The sequence below is a fragment of the Plecotus auritus genome (genome assembly GCF_963455305.1).
Source record: "Plecotus auritus genome assembly, chromosome: 11".
NCBI lineage: Eukaryota > Metazoa > Chordata > Mammalia > Chiroptera > Vespertilionidae > Plecotus > Plecotus auritus.
Window position 1 is genome coordinate 30969988 of NC_137777.1, and position 24888 is coordinate 30994875.

Consider the following 24888-nt stretch of genomic DNA (forward strand, 5'->3'; position numbering starts at 1 on the left):
GCAGCTGATCGATGTTGCTCTCTCATCGATGTTTCTAACTCTCTATCCCTCTCCCTTCCTCTCTGTAAAAAAATCAATAAAATATATATTTTTAAAAAGATGACAGAGGTTTTGAGCCTTGGTTGACTAGGATGGTGAGAAAAATGAGAGAAAACTGTAAATTCAACAGGTTATCTGTCATGCTGTTTGAGTGACTTGAAATTTTCTAAAATTTTAAATCACTTAAGGAGCATTTTCTACAGTATTGATACTTACGGTGTTTAATTGCTAACTTGGTAACTGTATTGATACTTATTCAGAACCAGCAGTTTCTCCTTCTGGCAGTGTAGGTAAAATGAAATGTAAAGACAGTGGGTTCCCCGTGCCAGGCGTCCTCATCTCTCCTGCCCAGAGTATACTGGCTAGTGACCTCACCTCTGCTGACTTTCTGCGTTGCTGCTCAAGCTAACAGCACACACCTTCTCTGTCCTAACCTGCTCTCTGTCACTGCTCACTTTTTAAAATTACGGGCTCCTGGGCTCCCAAACATTCTTGATTCTCAGCATCCTGAGTAACTCAGTAACTTTTCCAATGGCAATCCTAGAGCAGAGGAACCACCAAAGAGTTCCATTCATTAGGTAGTTAGGTTCAAACAACTTCATACGTATTTGTTATAACAACTTAGTACCATTTGAAAAGATAATACACATGCATTGAAAGCAAATATATATATATATATATATATATATATATATATATATATATATATATATATTTGTGTGTTATTCTTAAATGACCACTGCTAATGTGATGCACTAATGCGATGTGTATACCTGTGCCACGCAACTTCTCAACTCTTGGATTCATATTTGAATACCAGCATCCTCACTTTCTATTCCATATTTATCTTCACCTGATACATACTTGGTTTTTATCACAGCAACTATAGAAAACCTGGCTTTGTACAGGTCTGAGGTTGTTGATAGGAATACAACAAGATGTAATATTAAAACATTGAGAGACTAGTTATCATGATGTCTGATAGATGTCATGGTGTTTCCCTTGAAATTTGGAAATGTCCCCAGGCACCTCTGTGAATTTGCTGGGGTGCCTTGGCACGCAGTTTGGGAAGCACGGTACAGGTCTGTTCTCTACCATCTCTTTATCTTCTCAATCTTATGACACTTCTCTGCCATCCCTATTTTAAGGAAGTAACTTTGGACCCAGCCTTGGCTTCCCGCTTCCTCTTTTTCACTTTCACACTCCTGGGTTAAGTTTAAAGTGACCCTCTCCAACCCACTTCTCCTATCTAACACTAACTTGCTTTAAGTTACTGCTGTGTCTTCAACCCCAGTCCAGAGAATGGTTTCCAGTTCTCATTCTAGCTTGTGTCTTTGTGTTTAAAGTCTTGACCCTGTGACCTCTGGTCTTCCAGGTTAGAATCGCTGCCTGGCTTTTAACCATCATACTTCTTACCACAAGCTCATGTAGGTGCCAGGCTGGGGAAGAAGGGCTTTCTATGCTTTGATCTTCCTTGGATACATTTAAGCTCCACTATCACCCCATGGGGATGAGTGCTATTACCCCGTTCATGTCTGAGGAAGCTGCAGCTGCTGTAACAGCAAGGATCACAGCAGGACAGAACCATCTAGAAGTTGCTATCTCCCAGTGAATGGGAAATGGAAGAGGCCACTCTGGGTGGGGGTGACTGGTATAAGTGGCTCATTGTGTTTGGTTTTTAATTTTACAACTATATTTTTGTAAAAGTAAAACATTGTGGCTTGTTGTCGATATTTTGGCAATGGAAACGAGAAAAATAAAATCTGACTCACTATAGAAGCATAGAAGTGTTTTATTTAAATTTTGATTTAATTTGATCTTAATATTCCTTTCCAAACTTTTTCTACAAATGTAATCATAATGTATATGAAGCTTTTTATCTTGCCTTGTAAAAATTGCATTATAAACACTTTTTATTTGGTTACATAGTTCTTTTAGCCACCCTGAAAATATTAATTCTTACCACTTTCAAGGTGATACCTGCACATAATTTAAAAACCAAAACAACTAAAAAGCGTCAACGTAAAGCAGCAGGCTCCTGCCCTACCTTCCTAGCTGCCCAACCCAGTTTTACTTACTAGATCCAGCCACTTTCGTAACCTCAGTGTCAACAGTTCTACAGTGGTCTTTGAATAGTACCATGAAGCTTATGTATCTGCTGCCATATTATTTTTTACTTAATTAACTTATGGAACTATTGATTGACAGTGATGGTTCTGCCGGATTACTAAGTGATGATAAAATCCTGTTCATATGTAGATATCTGTGTATAAACTCAGGGCCATTTTTAAAAACCTAATCTAATTGTACTTTGCATTTATTGTAAATGGCTATACATATAGTGTTAGGAATAATGACTTTATTATTAAACATCAATAGATTGCTTCTGCTCTTACCAGTTATTTTCCTAAGCTAAAATGGTGTAAGTTTGGGAATTAAGTTAAGAAGATTTAACGAAATCCCAGTGTGTTTTACATCATAAGTATTAAGGCAGAGCAGGCAACAGCCTGCCTTTGGTAACTGTAAAGAATACTCAGTGTTAAGGAGGAACACTTTGTATGGATGTGTGCAACTTTTCTCAGCAGAAATAATATTTTAAGTCAATAGCCTTTTCAAAATTGAGGATCTGTTTTATAAAAGGCAAAACATTTGTCCAATCTGAAGAGAAACCAGAGTATATCTGTTTTCTGAAATACTGGCTCAAAAGTATGTGGACCAGTGCCTATTCTGTCACAATGTACTTTTTAAAGGATGAATAGACTTTATTTTGTAGAGCAGTGTTAGATTTACAGAAAAATCGAGTGGAAAGTACAGAGAGTTTCCCATATGGCATTCACCAACCCACCCCAGTTTCCCCTAATTAATAACATCTTGCATTATTAGTGCGGTACATCTGTTACAATTGATGAGCCAATATTCATACGTTATTATTAACTAAAGTTCACAGTTTTCGGTAGGGTTCACTCTTTGTGTTGTACATTCTGTGGGTTTTGACCAATGATTAGTGACATGTATCCACTGTGACAGTATAATACAGAATAGCTCACTGCCCTAAAAATCCCCTGTGCTCCAGCTCATCATCCCTGCCTCCCTCCCTCCTCTTGAACTCCTGGCAACCACTGATCTTTTTGCTGTCTCCATAATTTTGCTTTTTCTGGGATGTTACATAGTTGGAATAATACAGTATGTAGCCTTCTCAAATGGGCCTCTTTTACTTGCCAATATACATTTATGTTTTCTCCGTGTCCTTTTGTAGTTTGATACTCATTTCTTTTCGGTGCTAAATAATATTCCATTGTTTGGATGTACCACAGTTTGTTTATCCATTACCTACTAAAAGGCATCTTGGTTGCTTCCAAGTTTTTGCAATTGTGAATAAAGCTGCTAGAAATATGCATATACAGGCTCTTGTATGAACTTAAATTTTCAATTCACTTGGGTAAATATCAAGGAGTACAATTCCTGAATCATATGTGAATAGTGTGTTTACTTTTGATCTTCTAGGAATTTTGTAGTTTTTTATTTTACATTTAGTTCTGTTATCCATTTTGAGTTAATTTAGGTGAAAAATGTGAGATCTGGGTCTAGATTAATTTTTGATGTCCAGTCTTCCAAAGTGGCTCTACCATTTTACATTCCTCCAGCAATGAATGAGAGTTCCTGTTGCTACACCTTCTCACCAGCATTTGGTATTGTCAGTGTCTTGGGTTTTTGACATTCTAATAGGTATATGCAAGTATATCTTGTTGTTTGAATTTGCAGTTCCCTGCTGACATATAATGTGGAGCATCTTTTCATATGCTTATGTACCATTCTGTACATCTTCTGGTGAGGTGTCCAGATCTTTTGCTCACATTAAATTAGGTTATTTGTTATTGATTTTTAAGTGTTCTTTGCATATTTTGGATGCCAGTCCTTTATTTGTGTTTTGCAAAAATTTTCTCCCAGTTTGTGGCTTGCCTTTTCATTTTCTTAACTGTCTTTCACAAAGCAAAAGTTTTTAATTTTAATGAAATCTAAGTTACCAATTTTTTTTTCATGGATCATTCTTTTGGTGCCATATCTAAAAAGTCATCTACATTTTCTCCTATGTTATCTCCTGAAAGTTTTATAATTTTGCATTTTACATGTAGATCAGTTATCCATTTTGAGTTGATTTTCCTTTAAAAAAAAAGTAATCTCTAGGTCTAATTAATTTTTGTGGCTGTCCAGTATTTTCAGCACCATTTGTTGAAAAGACTGCCCTTTCTCCATTTAATTGACTATGCTTTCTTGTTAAAAATCAATTGACTACATTGCTGGGGGTCTATATCTGAGCTATCTGTTCACCATATATTTCTAAATGAGGAGCTTTTGTTGTTATCTTCAGTGAAAATAAAGTCTTTTAGTAACTAATTTTGGCTTGACTTCTTTGAGCCTGAGTTTCCTAATAAGGGGGAATAGGTAGAAGAGATCATTCTTACTATTTCTTCTAGCTTTATTTCATGAGACTAATTTATATTTAAATACTACTATACAGTCAAGGCCATGATATTTTTACAAAAAGTTTCTGGGTCTATTCCAACAGATACCAGATTTGTGTGTGGACTGGCAGAGTGGCATACATCTGTTGAACAAGATTTCTACATATACCCCTTCTGTTGTATAATGGATTATTAAACCTGTCTTTCACTGATGACTAACAAAGCAGTTCTTTGGACCCAATCTGTAAGAGAAAATATCAATGCTTAAAGTCATTACCAGTAATTAAAACATCCGATGCCCTGCCCTGCCACTTTCATCAGGGGACCTGTCACAATATCTGGAAACATTTTTGGTTGTCACACTTGGAGATAATGTTATTGCATCTAGTGGGTAGAGGCCAAGGATGCTGCTAACTACCCCACAATGCCTAGGACAGCCCCACACACCAACTTTTCGGCTCAAAGTATCAGTAGTGTTAAGATTGAGGACCACTGTTGTAGAGAAGCAGATACACTTATATCCACGGGCATATTTTCCTCTTTGCTTAGCCTCTAGATAACCTGGACTTCTGTAGACTTGTAGTCCACCTCCAACAATTGTGCAGAAACTGATGGTATGATATAACAGTGGGCTTCTTTTGGCTGTCTTGGGCTTAGTTTCACTTTTTCCTGGTTTCATACTAGTTTCTCTGTTGTTCTGGGAATTTATGAAAAGCTGACAACTCAGAAAGTGGGATATCAATCCATAATTATATACATTTTTCAATATAGGTGGCTGTGATCATTGATCATAAAAATAGGAGGCTAGAAAAATGTTGGGGTTTAATACACTTCTTGGTTGGTTGTACATAAGTTATTAGAATCCACTATTAATGTCCTCTCTGGTCCTTTAAACAACACATTGCCCTGTGACGCATAAGTTTCCATGAGCTCATCTTGTTTTCATAGTGTTCCCTTTTATTGTTAAGAGAAACAAAACCAAAAAAACCCCACTGTTTCAGCAATCCCCCATTTTCTTCCTCTGTGTGAATTGCTCAACTAAGAGTTATGCAAATGGGTTCAGCCATGTGGGAGAGGCTCCTTACTGCACCCTGAGCCAGGGGAATAGCACCCATATCTTTGCTGTATTTGCTATCAGTTACGCACTTGTCATAAGTTCAGGGCCCCAGCCTTCTCTCTTGCTACTCGGACCCTTTCTCACTTCATTCCAGCCATTCCCAGCTCCTTTTCTGCCCTTCCCCTCATTCCAGTCATGGGCCCTTTGCACAGCCTGTTTCTTCTACCTCGAACTGCCTCCCCTTAGACCTTCTAACTCTGCTAGGACTCCAAGAGAAGGGGGCTGGTAGGTATCAAGTAGACCTGCCTCTCATGGCTTCAGAGGTTGCCACCTCCTGAGACACCAGGCAGAGCCCTTGCCGTCCCTCCAGAGCACACTACACCTCTTGAGCACCCAGCATTTTTCCTTACGTCTGGGAAAAATCTCCATGATTTGTCAACTTCCATTTCATTTCCTTTTAAATTCTTAGCAAGGACTATGGCTCCACCTGCATCTTCTCCAAGTTCTTCACTCCCACAGAGTATCAGAGTTTGAAGGACCTTAAATCGTGCATTCAGATTCTCTTATTTTGTTTTAAAATTTTCAAACATGATTTGAATTTTTGCACAAGTTTATGTATATACATACACAAATACATGTGTTTATATACTACATGTTATATATGTGTATAATAAAAATATGTTGTATGTAATTTATACATATATACAAAATGGAAAATGTCTTTTAAAATTTTAGAGTAAGAATAACTAAACATATTACCTGATTCCTTCAACTTTGATGTATAAATAAATAGTAGGAAAATTTAAAAATTTGGAAAGGCAAAACTAGAAATACCTGTAATGCCATCACCTATAGATGAACATTGTATTTTAGGATATTTCTTCCTAGAATTTTTTCTATACATTTATATATTTTTCCCTCACAAAAAAGCTACCATATGTACCATTTTTAAACTTTTATTTCACTTAAATATATTCTAAATATCTTTTATGTCAATAAAAATATAGAACTATTTTAATGACTATATAGTGTTCTTTTGTGTTGAGGTATCATGTTATAGATCAATTTTTCTTTCTTTTACAGTGAAATGTTATATTTTTCCTTTTTATTGAATTTATTGGGGTGACACTGGTTAACAAAATTATACAGGTTCAGGTGCACAATTTCATAACACATCATCTGTACAATGTATTGTATGTTCATCACCCCAAGACAAGTCTCCTTCCATCACCAGTTATCCCCCTATACACTTCTCCACTTTTCTCTACCCCTCTGCCCCCAGCAATCACCACACTGTTGTCTCTGTCCATGAGTTTTTTTCCTCTCTCTCTTTTTTTATCAATTCCTCCACCCCACACCCTACCAGCAACCCCCATTCCCACCTTACAGCTTTCAGCCTGCTCTCTCTGAGTGCCTCTATTTTCCTTATTAGTTCATTTTCTTCATTAGATTTCACATATGAGTGAAATCATATGGTATTTGTCTTCTCTGGCTTATTTTACTTAGATCAGTTTTCTAAAAGCCAGTTTCCTGAAGGCCAATTTGATAAATTTATCAAAATTTCCAATTTACCAGAAGACTTATTTCTTTAATATTATTTCTATTTTTAAAAAACTATGCATTATTTTAAATATGTATTTTCATTGATTTCAGAGAGGAAGGGAGAGAGAGACAGAAACATAAATGATGAGAGAGAATGATTGATCAGATTTTAAACTAATTTCTAAAAATTCTTCAACCCTGGCCCTGGCAGGTGTAGCTCAGTTGGTTGGGCATTGTCCCGTGTACCAAAAGGTTGCCGGACAGGTGACATATCCAGGTTTTGGGCTCAATATCCAGTATAGAACATTCAGGAGACAGGCAGTTGATGTTTCACTCTCACATTGATGTTTCTCTCTCTCCCTTAGGGAGGGCTTAATGCTAGAGGCTGGTCAACTAAGAAAGCTAGGGTCTGGAGCCAAGACCGACTTGGGTTACCAGTTTACCAACTGTATCAACAATGGCTTTCTGAGGGCTTTATAGAGGAAAAATATCAAGAATGTTTGAAAATGATTACCATAGTAAGTGAGGAGAAAAATCATAGTTGCCTAAATAGAATGTGGTTATACACCCTTTTCAATTCTTTTTCAAAGGAATTTAGGAAAATTGACAAAAGAAAATACAACTACATAAGCTCAGGATTGATGGAGTTATTTGTGGAGTTGAGTTTGGGCACTCTCTTCTCTTCCACCCTTCTGAGGAGACCAGTGAGGCTTTTCTGACCCTCCCCCCCCCACCCCCACCCCTTCTGTGATAGGAAGTTTGGGGAAAACATTGCAGCTCTCTCATAGACTTTGCTTCTCTAAACATGTCTTTAAAGTTTCATTCTTGAAAGTAAGAAGGAACACAATCAAGGGGTTTCTGTTTGGGGGGGCAAGGTAAATCTCTGGAGCTAACAGCTGGTCCTGGAATGCAAGTATGAAAACTGGAAGACATTATTTTAGGGATGAATTCCTAGGAATGATCCTTGAACCAAACTCAACCTACTTTGGAAGCTCAGATCACTTGTTTGGGATTATTACCATCTACCTGTCTGTCCTTGGGGCTTCCTTACTCTTTCTCTTGTCTTTCTAAGCTCCCTAATTCAAAAAACTTTTTTGGGAATGAAGCTTCCTCCACAGAGAGGCTGCAAGGCCTTGGGCAGCTTTGAAGATGGTAGACCAAGTTCACTAAGACCTTCCATGACCTGCACAGGTTTATCTCTGGGCTTTGCTTTCCTCACCTGTGCCAAGCACGAAGTGGACAATTGCCTGCTCCTCCCTTTTCTCCCCTCACCCCCTTTGTCTCCTTCCCACATAGACTTTTCTGGTTACTTCAGAGTGACCACTTGTATTGCAAGATCAGGCCAGAGAAGGCCAGTAACAGGAGGAAGACTTCAGGAAACCCTCCTCCCCTCCCCCCAATGAATTGCCTTTGGATGAAAAATTCACTTGTTACTGGGAAAACTCAATGCAAATTAAAGTATTCAGTTTGGGAAGTTGTGGTGAAGTGTTTTGTTTTTTTTTAAGTTTTTGTTTCTTTTTGGTGGTCGCTGGAATAAAGACAGAAGATGCCTAAGTCATAATAAAAACAAAACATGGCCCTGGCCAGGTGGCTCAGTTGGTTGGGTGTCGTCCCATACACCAAAAGGTTGGCACATACCTAGGTTTTTGTTTAACTATTACCATTATTAACCCAAAGTTTCCACATGTAATGTCCCTTTATGTACTGTTAGAAAACATGAAGGCATTGCCAACTGCATCACCCACAGCACTTTATGTGGAGTCCATAAGAAACCTTACAATTCGCCCTAATCAGCTTGGCTCAGTGGAGTGTCGGCCTGCAGACTGAAGAGTTACGGGTTCAATTCCGGTCAAGGGCACATGCCCGGGTTGCGGGCCCAATACCCCGTAGGGGGTGTGCAGGAGGCAGCCAATCAATGGTTCTCTCTCATCATTTTTTTTTAATTTAATAAATTTTTAGTGTACAGATTATTACAAGTGTTCCTCTTTTTTCCCTCCATAGCTCCTCTCCAGCCGGTTCCCACCCCACTCTCTGCCCTTACCTCCCCGCCACTGTCCTCATCCATAGGTGTACGATTTTTGTCCAGTCTCTTCCAGCACCCCCCACTCTCCTTCCCCCCCGAGAATTGTCAGTCCACTCCCTTTCTATGCCCCTGATTCTATTATATTCACCAGTTTATTCTGTTCATCAGATTTTTTATTCACTTGATTTTTAGATTCACTTGTTGATAGATATGTATTTGTTGTTCATAATTTTTATCTTTACCTTTTTCTTCTTCTTCCTCTTCTTAAAGAATACCTTTCAGCATTTCATATAATACTGGTTTGGCAGTGATGAACTTCTTTAGCTTTTTCTTATCTGTGAAGCTCTTTATCTGACCTTCAATTCTGAGTGATAGCTTTGCTGGGTAGAGTAATCTAGGTTGTAGGTTCTTGCAATTCATCACTTTGAATATTTCTTGCCACTCCCGTCTGGCCTGCATAGTTTCTGTTGAGAAATCAGCTGACAGTTGTATGGGTGCTCCCTTGTAGGTAATTAACTGTTTTTCTCTTGCTGCTTTTAATATTCTCTCTTTGTCTTTTGCTCTTGGCATTTTAATTATTATGTGTCTTGGTGTGGTCCTCTTTGGATTCCTTTTGTTTGGGGTTCTGTGCGCTTCCTGGACTTCTAAGTCTATTTCTTTCACCAGGTGGGGGAAGTTTTTGGTCATTATTTCTTAAAATAGGTTTTCAGTATCTTGCTCTCTCTCTTCTTCTGGCACCCCCATAATTCGGATGATGGTATGCTTGAGGTTGTCCCAGAGGCTCCTTATACTATCTTCAAATTTTTGGATTCTTTTTTCTTTTTGCTTTTCCGGTTTAGTGTTTTTTGCTTCTTTGTATTTCAAATCTTTGACTTGATTCTTGCTGTCCTCTAGTCTGCTGTTAGGTCTCTGTATAATATTTTTTATTTCAGTCAGTGTATGTTTAATTTCTAGTTGGTCCTTTTTCATATCCTCGAGGGTCTCGCTAAATTTATTGGCCTTTTCTAGGAAATTCTTGAAAAGCCTTATAACCGTGGTTTTGAACTCTATATCCAGTCGTTTGCTTTCCTCCATTTCCTTCATTTGTGACCTGTTTCTTTGCCTCCGCATTTTCGTTGCTTCCCTGAGTTGGTAGAGTAGCTTTGTGTGCTAGGTGTCCTATAGGGCCCAGTGGCTCAGCCTCCCCAGTTACCTGAGGTAGACACTCTTGGTGCACCCCTTTGTGGACTGTGTGCACAGCCTTGTTGTAGTTAAGTCTTGATTGTTGTTGGTATCACTGGGAGGAACTGACCTCCAGGCCAATTGGCTGTGAGGATCAGCTGTGTCTATGCTAGGAGAACTTCTGTGCTGGAGACACCCTTGTGAGACAAGACTTGCAAAATTGCAAAAGCCTCTGTGCTCAGCTTGGATGGGGCAGAGTCTCAGGTTGCTGCAGACAGCCTTGGCTTCCCGTCAGCCCTGCCTTATGAGGCCTCTGGGTCTTAGTGTCCCTCGGTAATTGCTGCAAGCACCTCTGAGAGAAAGCCGCCCTCGAGTTTCACCCGCTGCCAGACAGTCCAGTTTCCCCCAGAATGAGTCTGGGTCCCCAGGGTCTCCCCCGGAACTGGAGTTCAGAGCTGTCAGGAGCTTTTGTCTCCCTCCCGCTTGAGAAAGCCAGCTGCGCACTCAGTTGCCAGTCCTTGCCGTGCGCGCGCGTCTCAGTACCTCTGCCTCCCGCAGCTCCCCTCAGTGTGCTTTTCTCTTTCCCTCTAGTTGTAGAATTTCCACTCAGCCAGCCTTCCTGTGGTTCTGGATGATGTCCATTTTGTCTTTTAGTTGTAGTTTTGAAATTGTTGTGCGAGGCAGCAGTTTAGGTGTTTACCTATGCCGCCATCTTGGTTTCTCCTCTCATCATTGATGTTTCTATCTCTCTTGCCCTTTCCCTTCCTCTCTGAAATCAATAAAAATACATTTTTTTAAAAAAGGAACCTTACAATTCTTCTGCAGGACCTCACTTTCCCGTCTGCGCGGCCCCCCCCTCACCCCAATGAGGCACCCGTGACTCACGCTGCCCTCTGGCCCTTCCTGCTAGGAACTTGCCACAGCCTATCCGGTACCCACTTTGCTACCACATTTGCACTCTCCTCTCTTCCTTGGCTTGAGTTTTCTGTTTTCATTTTATTAAATTTATCATTTCCTATTTTTGCAAAAGCATTTCAAATCCTTTTAAGAAATAAGCAGGCTATAACTATAATCTCTTTATTTACTGTCATTAATAAGTTGATAAATCACCATCTTCTAAAGAGTCATCATATAAAAAGAAAAAAAAAGAGAGAGAGAACAGGCCTTAGGCTTTGACTTTTAGCTAAAGCCGTGTGTGAGTCCCAACACCACCCTCACTAGTGCGCCGCTGTGACTTTGGGCCAGTCTTTCTGTCTCTTTATACCTCAGTTTACTCCTCTGTACAGTGGGGTTAATGATTCTTGGTTCATATGACTTCTTTGAGGATTAATTAAATGAGATGCTCAGAAAATTATAAATGTTTAATTAAAAAGCACTAAGGAGTGAATCATTGTAAAGTGTAGCTCATATCACTTGCAAACATGAAACCCGTTTCTCAGTTTCTTTGGGGGCTGCGTTGTGTCTTGCACTTTTCTGGCACCTTCCCCACAGCATCAGGAGCTGCCCCACCTGGAGGCGGTCAGCAGAGGCTCTCAGCCTGAGCAACAGCAACACAGCCTGTGGAGCGGTGTTGTAGGTGTTTCATCTACAAGACATGCATCTGGTTCTCAGGTGTCCCTGGTGATGGGGGAGGGAAGACATGAACTAAGGATAAGGAAATGATAGTCCATGGACTATCACCACCCCTCTCCCATCCACTGCTTTTTATTTTCATTCTTCATCTTCCTTTCCAGGGCCACGGCCCTGGGGATCCTCGTCATCTCTTTGTCTGGACACCCTACCCCCACCCCTCCCAGAGGCCTTTGTCCTGGAGTCCCCACTCCAACCCTTCCACCTCCTTCTTCCCACAGAGTCCTCTCCCTGAAGTACAGATGTCCTCATGTCCTTTCCCAAGTTAAGAACTTTTCCACGGCTATAACTAAAGTCCACACTGCTTGACGTGACATAAAAGTAAAACCCCGCACAACACTTTTCTGACCTCTTCTCCTGCCTTCACACACACACACACACACACACACACACACACACACACACAAACACGCTACAGGGGTGTCTAACACTTTGAAAAAGTTTTTTTGCATAGAGTTGTTTATAATATCCCCTTATTTCACCCCCTCCACCTTTTTATTTTCAAAACTTCTAATCTACAGAAAACAATGAAAGAATATCCTCTCTTGAATTCACTTAAATTCACGAATTTTTTATTATTTCGCCACATTTGTCCCCTCTTTTTCCTCCATGCCCCCTCTGCTTTTTTTTCTCATTTTGACTGAAGTGTTGAAAGTTGCAGAACCCCTGAGCCTTCATGACCACACACCTGGCATGCATCGCCTGAGATGTGGACACTCTCAGCATACCCACAATGCCATTACCACACCTATAAAACACACAGTCCCCTAATATCATGTGTAAACTTTTTCAAATTTCCCCAATTATCCCACATGTGTAGCCCCCTTCCCCCAGATTCATTCCAGGTTCACACATTTTGTCTCTTAATATGGAATAGCTCCACCCCATCCCTTCGCCTGTATGTTTTGAAGTATCCAGACTAGTAGTCTTTAGCACACGTTGAGGATTTTTCATTTTGTTCCTCTAACCTCTGTATTTCCTATAAACTAGAAGTTAATTCTAGAGGTCTGTGTCTCTCTGTCTCTTTTAAAATAACAACTGGCTGGGAAGGGTCCTTTCCCTTTCCCTTACCCACCTTTAGCAAGAGGGGCCCAGGGGGCATGTAGGAAGCTTAAGTGCAGCACCCAGAGGGGCTCGATCCATCTTCCAATGTTCTCAGAGCCCTGCTCTGAGCTGGCCCTGTTCTAGGGGCTGGGAACTGACCAGAAATAAGCTACTATGTAATGGGATGTAGGTTGTAATAAGAAAGATAACAGTGTAATTTATGAGGCGTGGGCAGAGGGGTGATCTTTTCAATCAGGTGGTTAGTGAAGATCTGACTGTCATCTTTATAGAGAACTCGAAACAGGAGAGAACTCCAGGAGAGAACTTGAGAGGGAGAGGACAAGGGAATGGGGGAGGGCGAGGGAGATGAGGCGCCTGTGGGGGAAGCTGAGGGGCAGCCCAGGCTTGGTGAGGTTCCTGTGTCCGCTTGCCCCACCTACCCGCCAGGACTCCCCTTCCCCTCTTCCCTGAGCTCACTGTGTGCCTAGAGGCCTGCGCTGGGAGGCCTCTTCCATAATGCACAATATTCCCTCATTTATACAGCACCGTTTTACAGCTGATTTTAAACACTGCTTTTTTTTGGGGGGGGGGGCGGGGGGAGGTGGGACTAGTGAAAAAAGAACTCGCCTGTTTTTACCCATCAACTCTAAAACTCGTCTTGCTTATTTCCAAATCAACTTTAAAACGCATGTTCATTTCAGAAACTTTAGCATATGAAAAATATGTGCTGTTTTGAGTTAAAGAAGTACTTGCTTCCCCTTTATTTTGGGAACTACAGCTCAGTAGTTTCAGAAAGAGGCGTGGCTGTTCTGTGAGGCTCCACCTCAGCGGATGAAACGATAAACAAGCCCAAGGGCCACCTGGACGCCTGCAGGACAAAAAGCACCCATGAGCTGCGGCCACAGTGCAAGTGGGTGACAGTTTAGAGAGGGGCTCTCGAGATTGCTTAGAACAGTTCCTCCCCCGAGAGGTATTCCCTATTTGTACCACTCCGCCTTCCCCAAACTCTAACTCATCTCTCCCTCCTCTGACATTCTTGGCAGTGATCCCGAAATGGCCGGGCTTCAGAATGACACAGGTCACATGGGAGAGCCCGGCCCCCACTGAGCCCCCGGAGAACTTCCTGGAGTGTCCAGGGAATCTGCTCTGTGGGGTCCAGCAGATGCTGGTGAACATAGGATGTTCAAATGAAGCTCATAACAGATTTGACCAGAAGGCTATACTGTTAAGGCAAGATTCATATCTGATTTCAATTTTTAAAAACATCTTTAAGTCCCCAGAGTACTCAATGGGGTGCTCTACATATCCTAGTAGCAGTTGAATAAACGAATAAAAGACTCTAGCATTTAGAAGCAGGGTTATGTCACTCTGCACTGGTCAAGCACAAACCCCTCTGGCCACAGGTCTTCCTCCGGAGTCTTATGCATGGTCATGGCTTGCTGATGCCCTCCTTAGTGACTGTAGCTCTGCCATCTCTCCTGGTTTCCACAGTCACACATCTTACTGGGAAACCTACTGGGTTTGATCATTTGGATGTTCCTACAAAGCATCTTTTCTCCTATGCCTGTATCTCCTCTTTGTTTCCCGTCTTGGTGAAGGCCGCCACCATTTTCCCGAGCCACATTCATTTGGGGCCAGATTCTATGCATTCTAGTTCTTCATCATGTTTGCCTTCGAAGCCTCGAGCCCCTCACTCACCTTGCATGTTGTGTCATTCACCCTGGGGGTGGAGGGGTGGGGAGGCAAACAAACTCCTCAACATTGCACCTGAGGTGTGCCTCCCTCTCCTCTGCAGCCCAACTCCTGGCCTTCCCGACCGCCCCCGTGGTGTGGGGGGTTCACATTATAGAAATAGTGCCCTGACCCCTCAGAATGACCTGGCTCCTAAAGGACTGAGATTGAACTAGGTCCCCGTGAGGGGGCCGTGTTATCTTAGGGTCAGTACTTTGCATGTGAAGTTCCTTCTTCCTGGAATCCCTTTGCTGACTTTGCCACCTGGCTGACATCACTTCCATTTTGACTCACAGAGCATTTCCTGCAGGATGCTCCCCCTGACCACCGCCTTTTCCTCTTGCATGAGTTAGATGTCCTTCCCTAGATCTGGTGCATCCTCTATTATTGACTCACCACTGTACTGTAAATTCAATTCACACATGTTTGCCACAGAATCTGAGCGTTTTTAGAGCAGAAACTATGTCTTGCTGACATGACATTGATGCACTATAAATAGTTGTTGAACAAATGAACATACAAGCAAACTGGTTGGTGAACAATCTCCACATCTGAGTTGGTTAAACTCTCTATGGTAAGGAAGAAATGTGTATTGTTTTAATTCTTCATTAATGGAGAGATTTTGGTGGCTTGATGCCAGTTCTAGGATGGTAAAATAATGTCATTGCTTTTATATTCCCACAGGAAATATGGGATGTATAAAATCAAAAAGGAAAGACCATCTGAATGACGATGGAGTAGATTTGAAGACGCAACCAGTACGTAATACTGACCGAACTATTTATGTGAGAGATCCAACGTCCAATAAACAGCAAAGGCCAGTAAGTAGATAGTCTCAGGAGAGAATTCCCACAGCAGGATCAAAGCATGACTGCGTAATTTAAAGACCAAATCTGTAACATGCGCGTGCAAAAAAAATCACATCAGTAACTTAGGCCTCAATTCTTGATATGCTTTGTAACTTAATCCTGTAAGAGCCTGTAAACATTTGAGAGAAAAGCGGTCACTTTATTGTACAATAAAGCAGCCCTTGGTCACCTTCTCTGTAGAGAAAATCATCATTCATATCACTGGTGTGAATACCCATTTTTTATATATACACATGTCTATCTGAGCTTGTGTGACTTAGGACAGGTAGTGAGATTAGTGCAATGTTCTGGAAGCAGAAGGATATGCTGCATTCAAGTCAGAAGCTAATACAGGTGCTAATATCTCCTTTACCCCATCTTTTCATTCTTCAACTAATTGATAATAGTACAGATACTGAAGCTGCTATGGCTTACTATAATTAAAAGATTTAAAAACACATACACACACAGCTAATTCTGCCCACTAACCTTGGATGATCTGTACCAGAAAGTTTATATGAGTGGCTTGCTGTTTGATGAATTTGGGAATGCTTGGCAAAGGAAGAACTAATGTCACATTTTATGGAAAAGAAGAACAAAGCTTCGGATAATTACAACCTTAAATGCACTTTATCTCAGATGTTATATCCTTGCCATCACTTCTCTCTTTTTTTATTATCTAATCCTCACAGAGGATTAGATAATAAAAATCAATATGTTTTTATTGATTTTTAGAGAGAGAGAGAAACATTGATGTAAGAAACATCCATCAGTTGCCTCCCATACGTGCCCCAACCTGGGATTGGACCCGCAACCTAGGTATGTGCCCTGACCAGGAATCAAACCCACAACTTTTTGGTGTAGGGGAAGACACTCCAACCAACTGAGCCACCTGGCCAGGGCCATTCTCTCTCTTTATGTATGCTAATATACATAACAAATCTCATGGAATTCCTCAGCATTTAACCTGGAAGCAGCTTATTCCACGTTAACCCAAATACCTTGTTCTTATAGTTTCTCTTGTCTGAGAAATGCCCTGGCATTCTAGAAGTGTATTATTGTTATCAAGACCTTCAGTCAGCCCTCTTCCTCTCTGTTCCCCATTATCCTACAGGTATGACGTATGTCAAAGTCGCCTGTCATGGTTGAAATTGATAAGTCACTATTGATCTTCTTACAAAGAAGTGAAGACAGAGAGGGAATGTATTTCTGGATAGATATAGTAATATGTCATTTTACATGGAAACTCAAAATGTATAAGATTATTAACAGCTTCAATGATTTGGTTATAAATAACATATATCCTACAGATAGGTTTACAGTTGTGAGTACCCAAAACACATACTCTTGTGTTATTATTTATTCTTGTATTTTATCTTTTTTTCCATATGAACAACTGTAAACCTCCTTTTGCCCACCCCTGTATTTAAAAACATTGCATTAATAGGTGTAGGTACAGAACTATATATTATATAAATATGATTAGTAGAAAATAAAATGATATAAGGAATTAAAGTCACAAATAGTCATTATTATAGGCTTTGAAGATCTCATAAAAAGGGTCTGGCTTTTTCCTGTTATCACATATACCAGATTTTTACATACTTTAAAACCTAAGTTTGTGGTGTGTTTGGGTTTTTTTCATTAACGATGAACGAAGAATTTTTTTTTATTCAGCAAAACAAAGGAAAATAGTACAAACTTACCATTTTTCATATTATTAAAAGTAAAGGAGGTTAAATCTTAAGTTGGGAAGCAGAAGTAGTAAACATGTTTGACATCTTTCAATTCCCGTATTTTAGTTTGTGCCTTCTGTGGTCGCAGATGTCCTGTTTTATGAGTCGGTTAGTTTGGCCTAACTCCATGGCCACAGATAAGTCAGCTCTGGCAGATGTGCCCAGAATGCTCTCCCTGGATTGATTACAGAGGAGCACTGAGGAGAGGGTGAGGCAACTCAACAACACTCTAAGGAAAAGACATTTTAAAGAAAATGAGGGATAGAAGATGAGTTGCATATATGTGTTCTGGTCTTATAAAAAGTGTATTAAAACATTTGCAAATTAAGGACACTTTGATATTTGAAAATCAGCTTGCTGCTTTCAAAAGATTTAATTGGTTTCTCATCTTTTAATTATTGCTTCTAAGTCGTTTAAAATTGATCATACATCCTAATTATGCAAATTTAAATGATTAAAAAAATCAGTATGAAACTTCTTGAAATAAGTGTTAAAGGATAATATGGACCCATGATTTTCTGATACCAGAAAATGTAGTAATTCTCCACCATCACCACCATAGCCCAGATTTTATGGGCTAACTTTCATCAGAAATTTAAATTTAAATTTAAATTTGTTTTTGTCCCATTTCATTAAATCACTCTAGTCAGAAAGAAAAGTCACATGGTTTGCGGGTATAGGTCTCTGACAGTTCCTTCCTGAAAAGGGCCTAAGAGGTCTTATACGTCCTCCTCATGGTCACGGAGAGAAAAGGAATTTGATTTAAAGGTAATCGAAGTGACCTTTTGTGCCACCACACTCTTCCTGATAGCTGGTCTCCAACTAAACTAACAGGGGATGCCATCTGTCCCTATGATGGAATCAGGGTCAGCCACAGAAAGCCTGGGTCAACCAGGACTTGTTCTCAGCAGCTCGTAACAGAGCCCTCACCCCAGTGTTTTTAAAACAAGCCTGGGAAACGTGGAGATCAGCAGTCCTGGGCTTGGATGGCTGTTCCCCAGGCCACTTCCATCTTTGCTCTGCTGTCCCTGGTGCCTGGTGCCTGGTTTCCGGCTGCTGAGACTCCAGCCTTCACCCCGAGAGCAAGGCTAAAGGGAATCAGGCCCCAAGGCCCACACAACCATTTTGTTTACAGATACACTGCCTCCCTCCATCTGCGCGGGATGCTAGAGAATTTGGAAGCATCGTCACTGAGCTGGGCAAATTGCCTCCCAAATAATATTAGGGTTCTGTTACCAAATAACAGAGAGAAGGATGATCGGCTAAGCCTCCAGCAGCCCCTGCCCAGAGCCCTGCTCATTTCCTGCCACCACAGGCAAACCCCTGTTTTTAGAAGGAAGAGCTGTGCAGAGCGGGACAGAGCTCTGTAGACATTTTTTTCCTGTACTCTTCTCTCCAGCTTCATAAATTAGCAACTCTAAACCTCATTTGCTACTGTTAGAAAAACAATACAACATACAGCATGAATGTGAATGAGAAAAGCTAAACATAAACATTCTTTTCTAACCAATATTCTCTCCTAGGTTCCAGAATCTCAGCTTTTGCCAGGACAGAGGTTTCAGACTAAAGGTACGTTTTCATAGCAACATGGTGGTTTCTTTTCTTTACTGTTAGAGACTCTTTGAAACCGTTTTCCTGGCTATTACTTATTTTTTTTATTGTGAGAAAATACACATAACATAAAACCGATCATCTTAACCATTGTTAAGTGTACAGGACAGTAGCGTTACATGCATTCACATTGCTGTGCAACCATCTCGCCCATCCATTTCCAGAGCTTTTTCATCTTTTCAAACTGAAACCCTACCCATTAAACACGAAATCCATTGCTCTTCCTCCCAGCTCCTGGCTCCCACCATTCTACCTTCTGTCTCTGTGCGTTTGATACTCTAGGAATCTCATATAAGTGGAATCAGAGTTTCGGTCCTTTTGTGACTGGCTTGTTTCACTTAGCATAATGTCCTGCAGGCTCACTCCTGCTGTGGCTGGTGTCAGGATTTCCTCCCTTTTATAAGGCTGAATAGTATGCTGTTGTATGTGTAGATCGCGGTTTGTTTATCCATTCATTGGTCACTGGACAGTGGATTGTTTCCTCCTTTTAGCTATTAGGAATAATGCTGCTATGAACAGCATTATGGTGTATCATTTCTTAACTATAGAGTTGGAGTGAATCAGAGGGGTAGGTCTGCGTGATCTGAGATAACGAGCATTGCACGCAGTGCGTACAGCAGTGCGTACAGCTATTTACTGCAGACCGTGTAGGCCCTCAGCCCTACCAGGAAGGAAGCACATGCCCCTGTCCAGCTCCCCCTCTCATCAGCACATCCTGTCATCCTTTGTGCCTGATGAGGATTTCTCCAAACGTTTTCTGCTGATGGGTTTTTAAAGGTCTTCATTGTGTTCTTTCTTGTTAGATCCAGAGGAGCAAGGAGACATCGTGGTAGCCTTGTACCCCTATGATGGCATCCACCCAGACGACTTGTCTTTCAGGAAAGGAGAGAAGATGAAAGTCTTGGAGGAGTAAGTATATGCAGGCACACTGCACCTGCCGCCCCTCGACCCAGGCCCCTCATTCTACTTCCAGCAGCACAGCAAGAGCCAGACCCGCTCCGTGGGCTGAGGCCTCCCAGCCTCCTTGCTGCGGTAGGGCTGGGAGTGGAAGGCGTGGGGCCGAAGGAATGGTCCTCTGGAGTTCGCCTGTGAGCACTCGCCAGAAGTTTCCCTTTGAAGACAGACACTGATTTCTTTCTTATCCATCTCTGCCACCTTAAGAAGTGTGGGCATGTGTAGAATGTGTGTTATTATAATGACATTTTTATTTAGTTATAGTACTCACATTCAGACTGGGTTTATGGGTCCAACTGGGTTTGATTTTAAGGACACTATGCTAAAGCAGTGGTCAACTCAATAAAGCCCTTATCAGCATGTGACACTTCTGTGAAGACACTTGGACATCATGATTTGCTTAACCCCATCCATGCTGACTCACAGACCTGTGACCCTAGTCAGACCACAGGGGTAGGAGGAGTTCAGAACAGTACTCAGAATAAGGAACTCCCAGTATCTCAGTTCTAACTTGCTTTTCCTTCTAATCTGCATACATTGTCACCCTGGCCTACCAACCAGGGTTAGAGGAGAGAAACCCTTTGTTAACTATAAGGTGTTAAGTGGTTGAGAGCTATTATCCCTTACTGATTGAGCATGAACTTGAGCCTAATCCTGGCCCTGCCATTTACTGCTGTGTGATCTTCACAGGTCACTTCAACTCTATACCTCAGTTTCTTCCTTTGTAAAATGGGCCTCACGGGGCCTCTGTCATGGCTGATGTGGGAATTACATGTATGTGTGTTTATATGGATAAATACAGTGTAAGCATATAGATTAGTGTCCATTGTAGTCCTCCGTGTCTTGCTGATGAGGATCCATCCGCCTGTGGGAATTTGAAGGCTCATAGGGACCCATCCAATTTTCCCTCCTTCATTGCCCCATCCTCCTCCCCAGCTCCATGCTGAGGGCAAGAGCAAGTGATGAGGTCTGCCTGCTTGAAATTATTTTATGGTTTTCCATGGCATCTATCTATGGAAACTAGATGTTTGGACAAAGGAGTCTCTAACATAGGAACTATGGTTCATTATCCCCTAGGCTCCCATTTCTATTAGGAGCCTAAAGCATTTCTTGGATATCCATTGGGAAATTACACGCATTTTGCTTCTCCAGGATGGAACCATTTTCACCAACTCTTGTTTGTGCATTGCTGAGCACAGTGACCCACACCTTGGTTGTGAGGCTGTTTTCCTTTGCTTCCATCTCTACACATATTTTTATTTCAGCAAGAGGAGTGAATTTTCCCACTGGATTCCCAGGTTCCAGGAATCTTCCCACCCTCCCCCACCCACCAAATCACCTGGAGACCCTTGCTATTGTAGTTCTTGAGTAATTGGACACACCTTCTGATGTGTGTTTCTATTCCAGGCACGGAGAATGGTGGAAAGCTAAATCCCTTTCCACAAAGAGAGAAGGCTTCATCCCCAGCAACTACGTAGCCAAAGTCAACACCTTGGAAACGGAAGAGTGAGTCTTTGCCTGTTGTCATCTTTGAGGGTTTTGTTTGCCACGTTGGATTTCTCGTTCATTCTTTTTTCTTTACTTCCCTGGAGCATAACATGAACTGTGACAATGTCTTCTCAGGTGGTTTTTCAAGGATATAACCAGGAAAGATGCCGAAAGACAGCTTTTGGCACCAGGGAACAGCCCCGGGGCCTTTCTCATCAGAGAAAGTGAAACATTAAAGGGTAAGAAAGGGCATAAGGCTCCTTATAAACACCACTTAGGAACTCAATATTTATATCCCGGCAGTGAAATTTTATAGTTTTCAAACATAACAAATTCAAACTATTTATTTTGCTACTAGGTTGCTAAAGTAGCATAGGAAACTGGCATAACTATGGCCATTTCTCTCCACGCTTTATGTTTGCTGGGTCTCTTACATTATTATTTAGAGTAACTCCTGAAATTTTAAGAGAAAGGAAATCAAAACAACTTTTCAATTCAGCAAAATAATTTTAAAAACCATCATGAAGAAGGAAAATGGCATAGTTGGTAAACTTCAGAGCAAACAAAATTCTAGCTTTATTTATCAAGTCGTCTTTTTTTTTTTTTTTTTTTTAAGAGGTCTACATTCATTCTGGCTGTTTGCTAGGGATCACTGTCTAATTTAAAGATTTTTTAATTATTGATTTTTAGAGAGAGAGGAAGGGAGATGGAGAGAGGAAAAGAAACATTGTTGTGAGAGCAGCAAAACACTGATCGGCTGCCTCCTGCATGTCCCCTAGCGGGGAATGAGCCCGAAATCCGGGCATGTGCCCTGACCAGGAATTGAACTGGCAACCTTTTGGTGCACAAGATGATGCTCAGCCAACGGAGCCTCACAGGCTAGGGCTCAAGTAGATTTTTTATAGGACTTTTCAAATTATGTACTATACATACTTAATTTATATTTTGTGGCAAAAGGGGTACTACAGTATTGTGTAATGTATATCTCATTTATAAAATATGCATATAATCTTTACTTGTACTTTTCCCCTCCCAGGAAGCTACTCTTTGTCTGTCAGAGATTATGACCCTCTGCACGGTGATGTCATTAAGCACTACAAAATTAGGAGTCTGGACAATGGGGGTTATTACATCTCTCCCAGAATCACTTTCCCCTGTATCAGTGACATGATTAAGCATTACCAAAGTAAGTAAAAACTGGAGGTCAGACAAGATAAATATGTTTATCAGGGTAACGACGTGGGGTCAAACATTTGTTCATATTCAGCGTTTTTATGCATTACCTTTTTCTTGATAAAATTTCGGATCATGTTCTGAATTTATCTATAATTAAATATACAATCAAAGTCAGATTTGATCCTTGGGAATAACTATTCCAGTCCCTCCCACTAATCCCTGGTATTTGACAATTAGTATTTCAGAATTATGAAAAGAAAACGAATACTGTTTTTCCATAGTGCATATTTTTACAACACGTCTTTAACTATCTGGAAGAGGAATGCAACTTGCAGATGTGTGTGTGTGTGTGTGTGTGTGTGTGTGTGTGTGTGTGTGTAAAGGAGCACATACTCTTGGTCAAAGAACACAGAAATAGCAGCAACACCAAAAGGTTTAGCAGTGGCAAGTCATCGGTCCTTTGTCACCAGTGCCACTCTCCAGCCCTGTTAAGCTGAACCCCTGACCAGCCTTTGGGTTCATCCCCTGTGTGATTGCCGTTGGCCATAGTGGGCAGCTGTTGTGACTGCTTATGTCTACAACCCGCTTGAAGGGTTAGGTCCCAAAAGACGGAGAGAGCGCGGTACCCCAGATTTTGTGGAACCTCCCCTCCCTCTCTGTTGTCCCACTCGCTTATTCATCTGGCATGTGTGCGGAGTGCTTGCTGTGCTCTGGCCTTGATCTGGGCCCGGGGGTCCCCTGGTGACAGACCCAAGCCCATGCCCTTTTGCCATGACGAGCTTACCTGGGCTCAGCAATTTAAAATCACATTGTATTAAGTATGGCAACCCATTAGCCTTTGTTTATCTGTTTGTTATTTTTTTATTGTTTTAATCAAGTAAGAGTATAATGAACAAAATCAACTAGGTTTAGATTGTTTTTCATTTAAGAATATCAAAGTGGAGATTCTAAAAAAGATGCCCCTATAAGCATTTTATGGCAAGCTGGAAATTCTAAGAATAATCTTCGAAACTTCCCCATAGGTGCTGGCAAAATACAAAATATAATCGGTTTAAAAAAATTTTTTTTTTCTCTTTCAAATTAGAGCAGTCAGATGGCTTGTGCAGAAGACTGGAGAAGGCTTGTATTAGCCCCAAACCACAAAAGCCCTGGGATAAAGACGCCTGGGAGATCCCGCGGGAGTCCATTAAGTTGGTGAAGAAGCTCGGGGCCGGGCAGTTCGGGGAAGTCTGGATGGGTGAGTGTGTGGTTCTGCAGCCAGCAGTCACTCTGGAGGTGACGACAGGAGCAATAAGGGCTCCAGCCAGTTTCCATCGTTTTTCTCAGCCAAACACTAACTTGTGTCAGAAGCATCGCTTCTTTGGTTTTTCTCTGCCCACCTGGCACCAAGAATTGGCCTGCAAAATTATTCCTCCTCCATGTGACTTAGTAATTCTCTTTCAGACTGCATGTTTATAAGGAACAGGGCAGTGGGTGTTCATCCCGATTATTCTGTCTGCTCGTTCATGATTCATCGCCGGAGTCTCTGGACACACGCACATTTTAACTACAGGACATTTGCTTCTGGGGGAGGTACAGTTGGTTTAGGACCATCCTTGCTAGTGGGCTTCAGGAGGCCCCACAATTATTTTGATGAGAGAGAATCATTGATCGGCTGCCTCCTGCACACCCCGCACTGGGGATCAAGCCCACAACGCAGGCATGTGCCCTGACGGAGAATCGAACCGTGACCTCCTGGTTCATAGGTCGATGCTCAACCCCTGATCCATGCAGGCTGGGCAAGGAAGCCCCACGTTTATTGCCATCTCTCACCAAGATGCTCAAAGTGCCATCATTAATGAATCATTCCTTACAGTTAAGGACAGCCTTCTTATGCTGGCTTTTTCCCGGGGATTCCTTTGCCCATTTGCCTTTTCTAAAGTTTTTATAGTGAATGTGAGGTTCTTTTGTGATAAGAATACCCTCTCTCTCCACCCACTTCCCTGTTTTAAAGCATCGTGTTTTCCTGGTTCTAGCTGAAAAGGCAGTTACTTCTGGAAAGGATAAGTCATACAGGTCTTATCCCATCACTCCTTCTGTCCCAGCTTTGTGTGTGTGAAAGCAAACACGATTTCTAAAGAGCGGGCAGCTTCTGAAAACTGTCCAAGCCCCGGTCGAGCAGGAACCAGACTCGCCCAGCCTGGTTTCATTTCACTTCCTCATCCAGGGGTCTGGGAGGCAGAGGTTGTTCCTCTCAAGTCTTGGTCCCTGCCATCCCAGCTTTGTCCACTTTCTCCTGTTGGCACTGCTTTAATCGAGACTCTTTTAAATATGGCAGAGCCTGACCCGGCATATAATGAATTCTTGCTGCACTGTAGGTGTTTGTGAACATACGGTATTCAGGTGA

General features: G+C 41.5%; 1 protein-coding gene across 2 annotated transcripts in view; it reads left to right on the forward strand.

The window, feature by feature from the left end:
• Nucleotides 1-24888, forward strand: part of LYN (LYN proto-oncogene, Src family tyrosine kinase) — a 102587-nt gene that overhangs the window by 36602 nt on the left and 41097 nt on the right. The window contains exons 2-8 of one of the 2 annotated variants that reach the window (XM_080646242.1): nucleotides 15374-15510; nucleotides 18797-18842; nucleotides 19688-19793; nucleotides 21246-21344; nucleotides 21462-21565; nucleotides 22363-22512; nucleotides 23587-23739. In XM_080646242.1, the coding sequence (XP_080502368.1) occupies nucleotides 15374-15510; nucleotides 18797-18842; nucleotides 19688-19793; nucleotides 21246-21344; nucleotides 21462-21565; nucleotides 22363-22512; nucleotides 23587-23739 (795 nt within the window). The remainder of the gene's footprint in view (nucleotides 1-15373; nucleotides 15511-18796; nucleotides 18843-19687; nucleotides 19794-21245; nucleotides 21345-21461; nucleotides 21566-22362; nucleotides 22513-23586; nucleotides 23740-24888) is intronic. The other variant, XM_080646243.1, reaches the window with a different exon arrangement.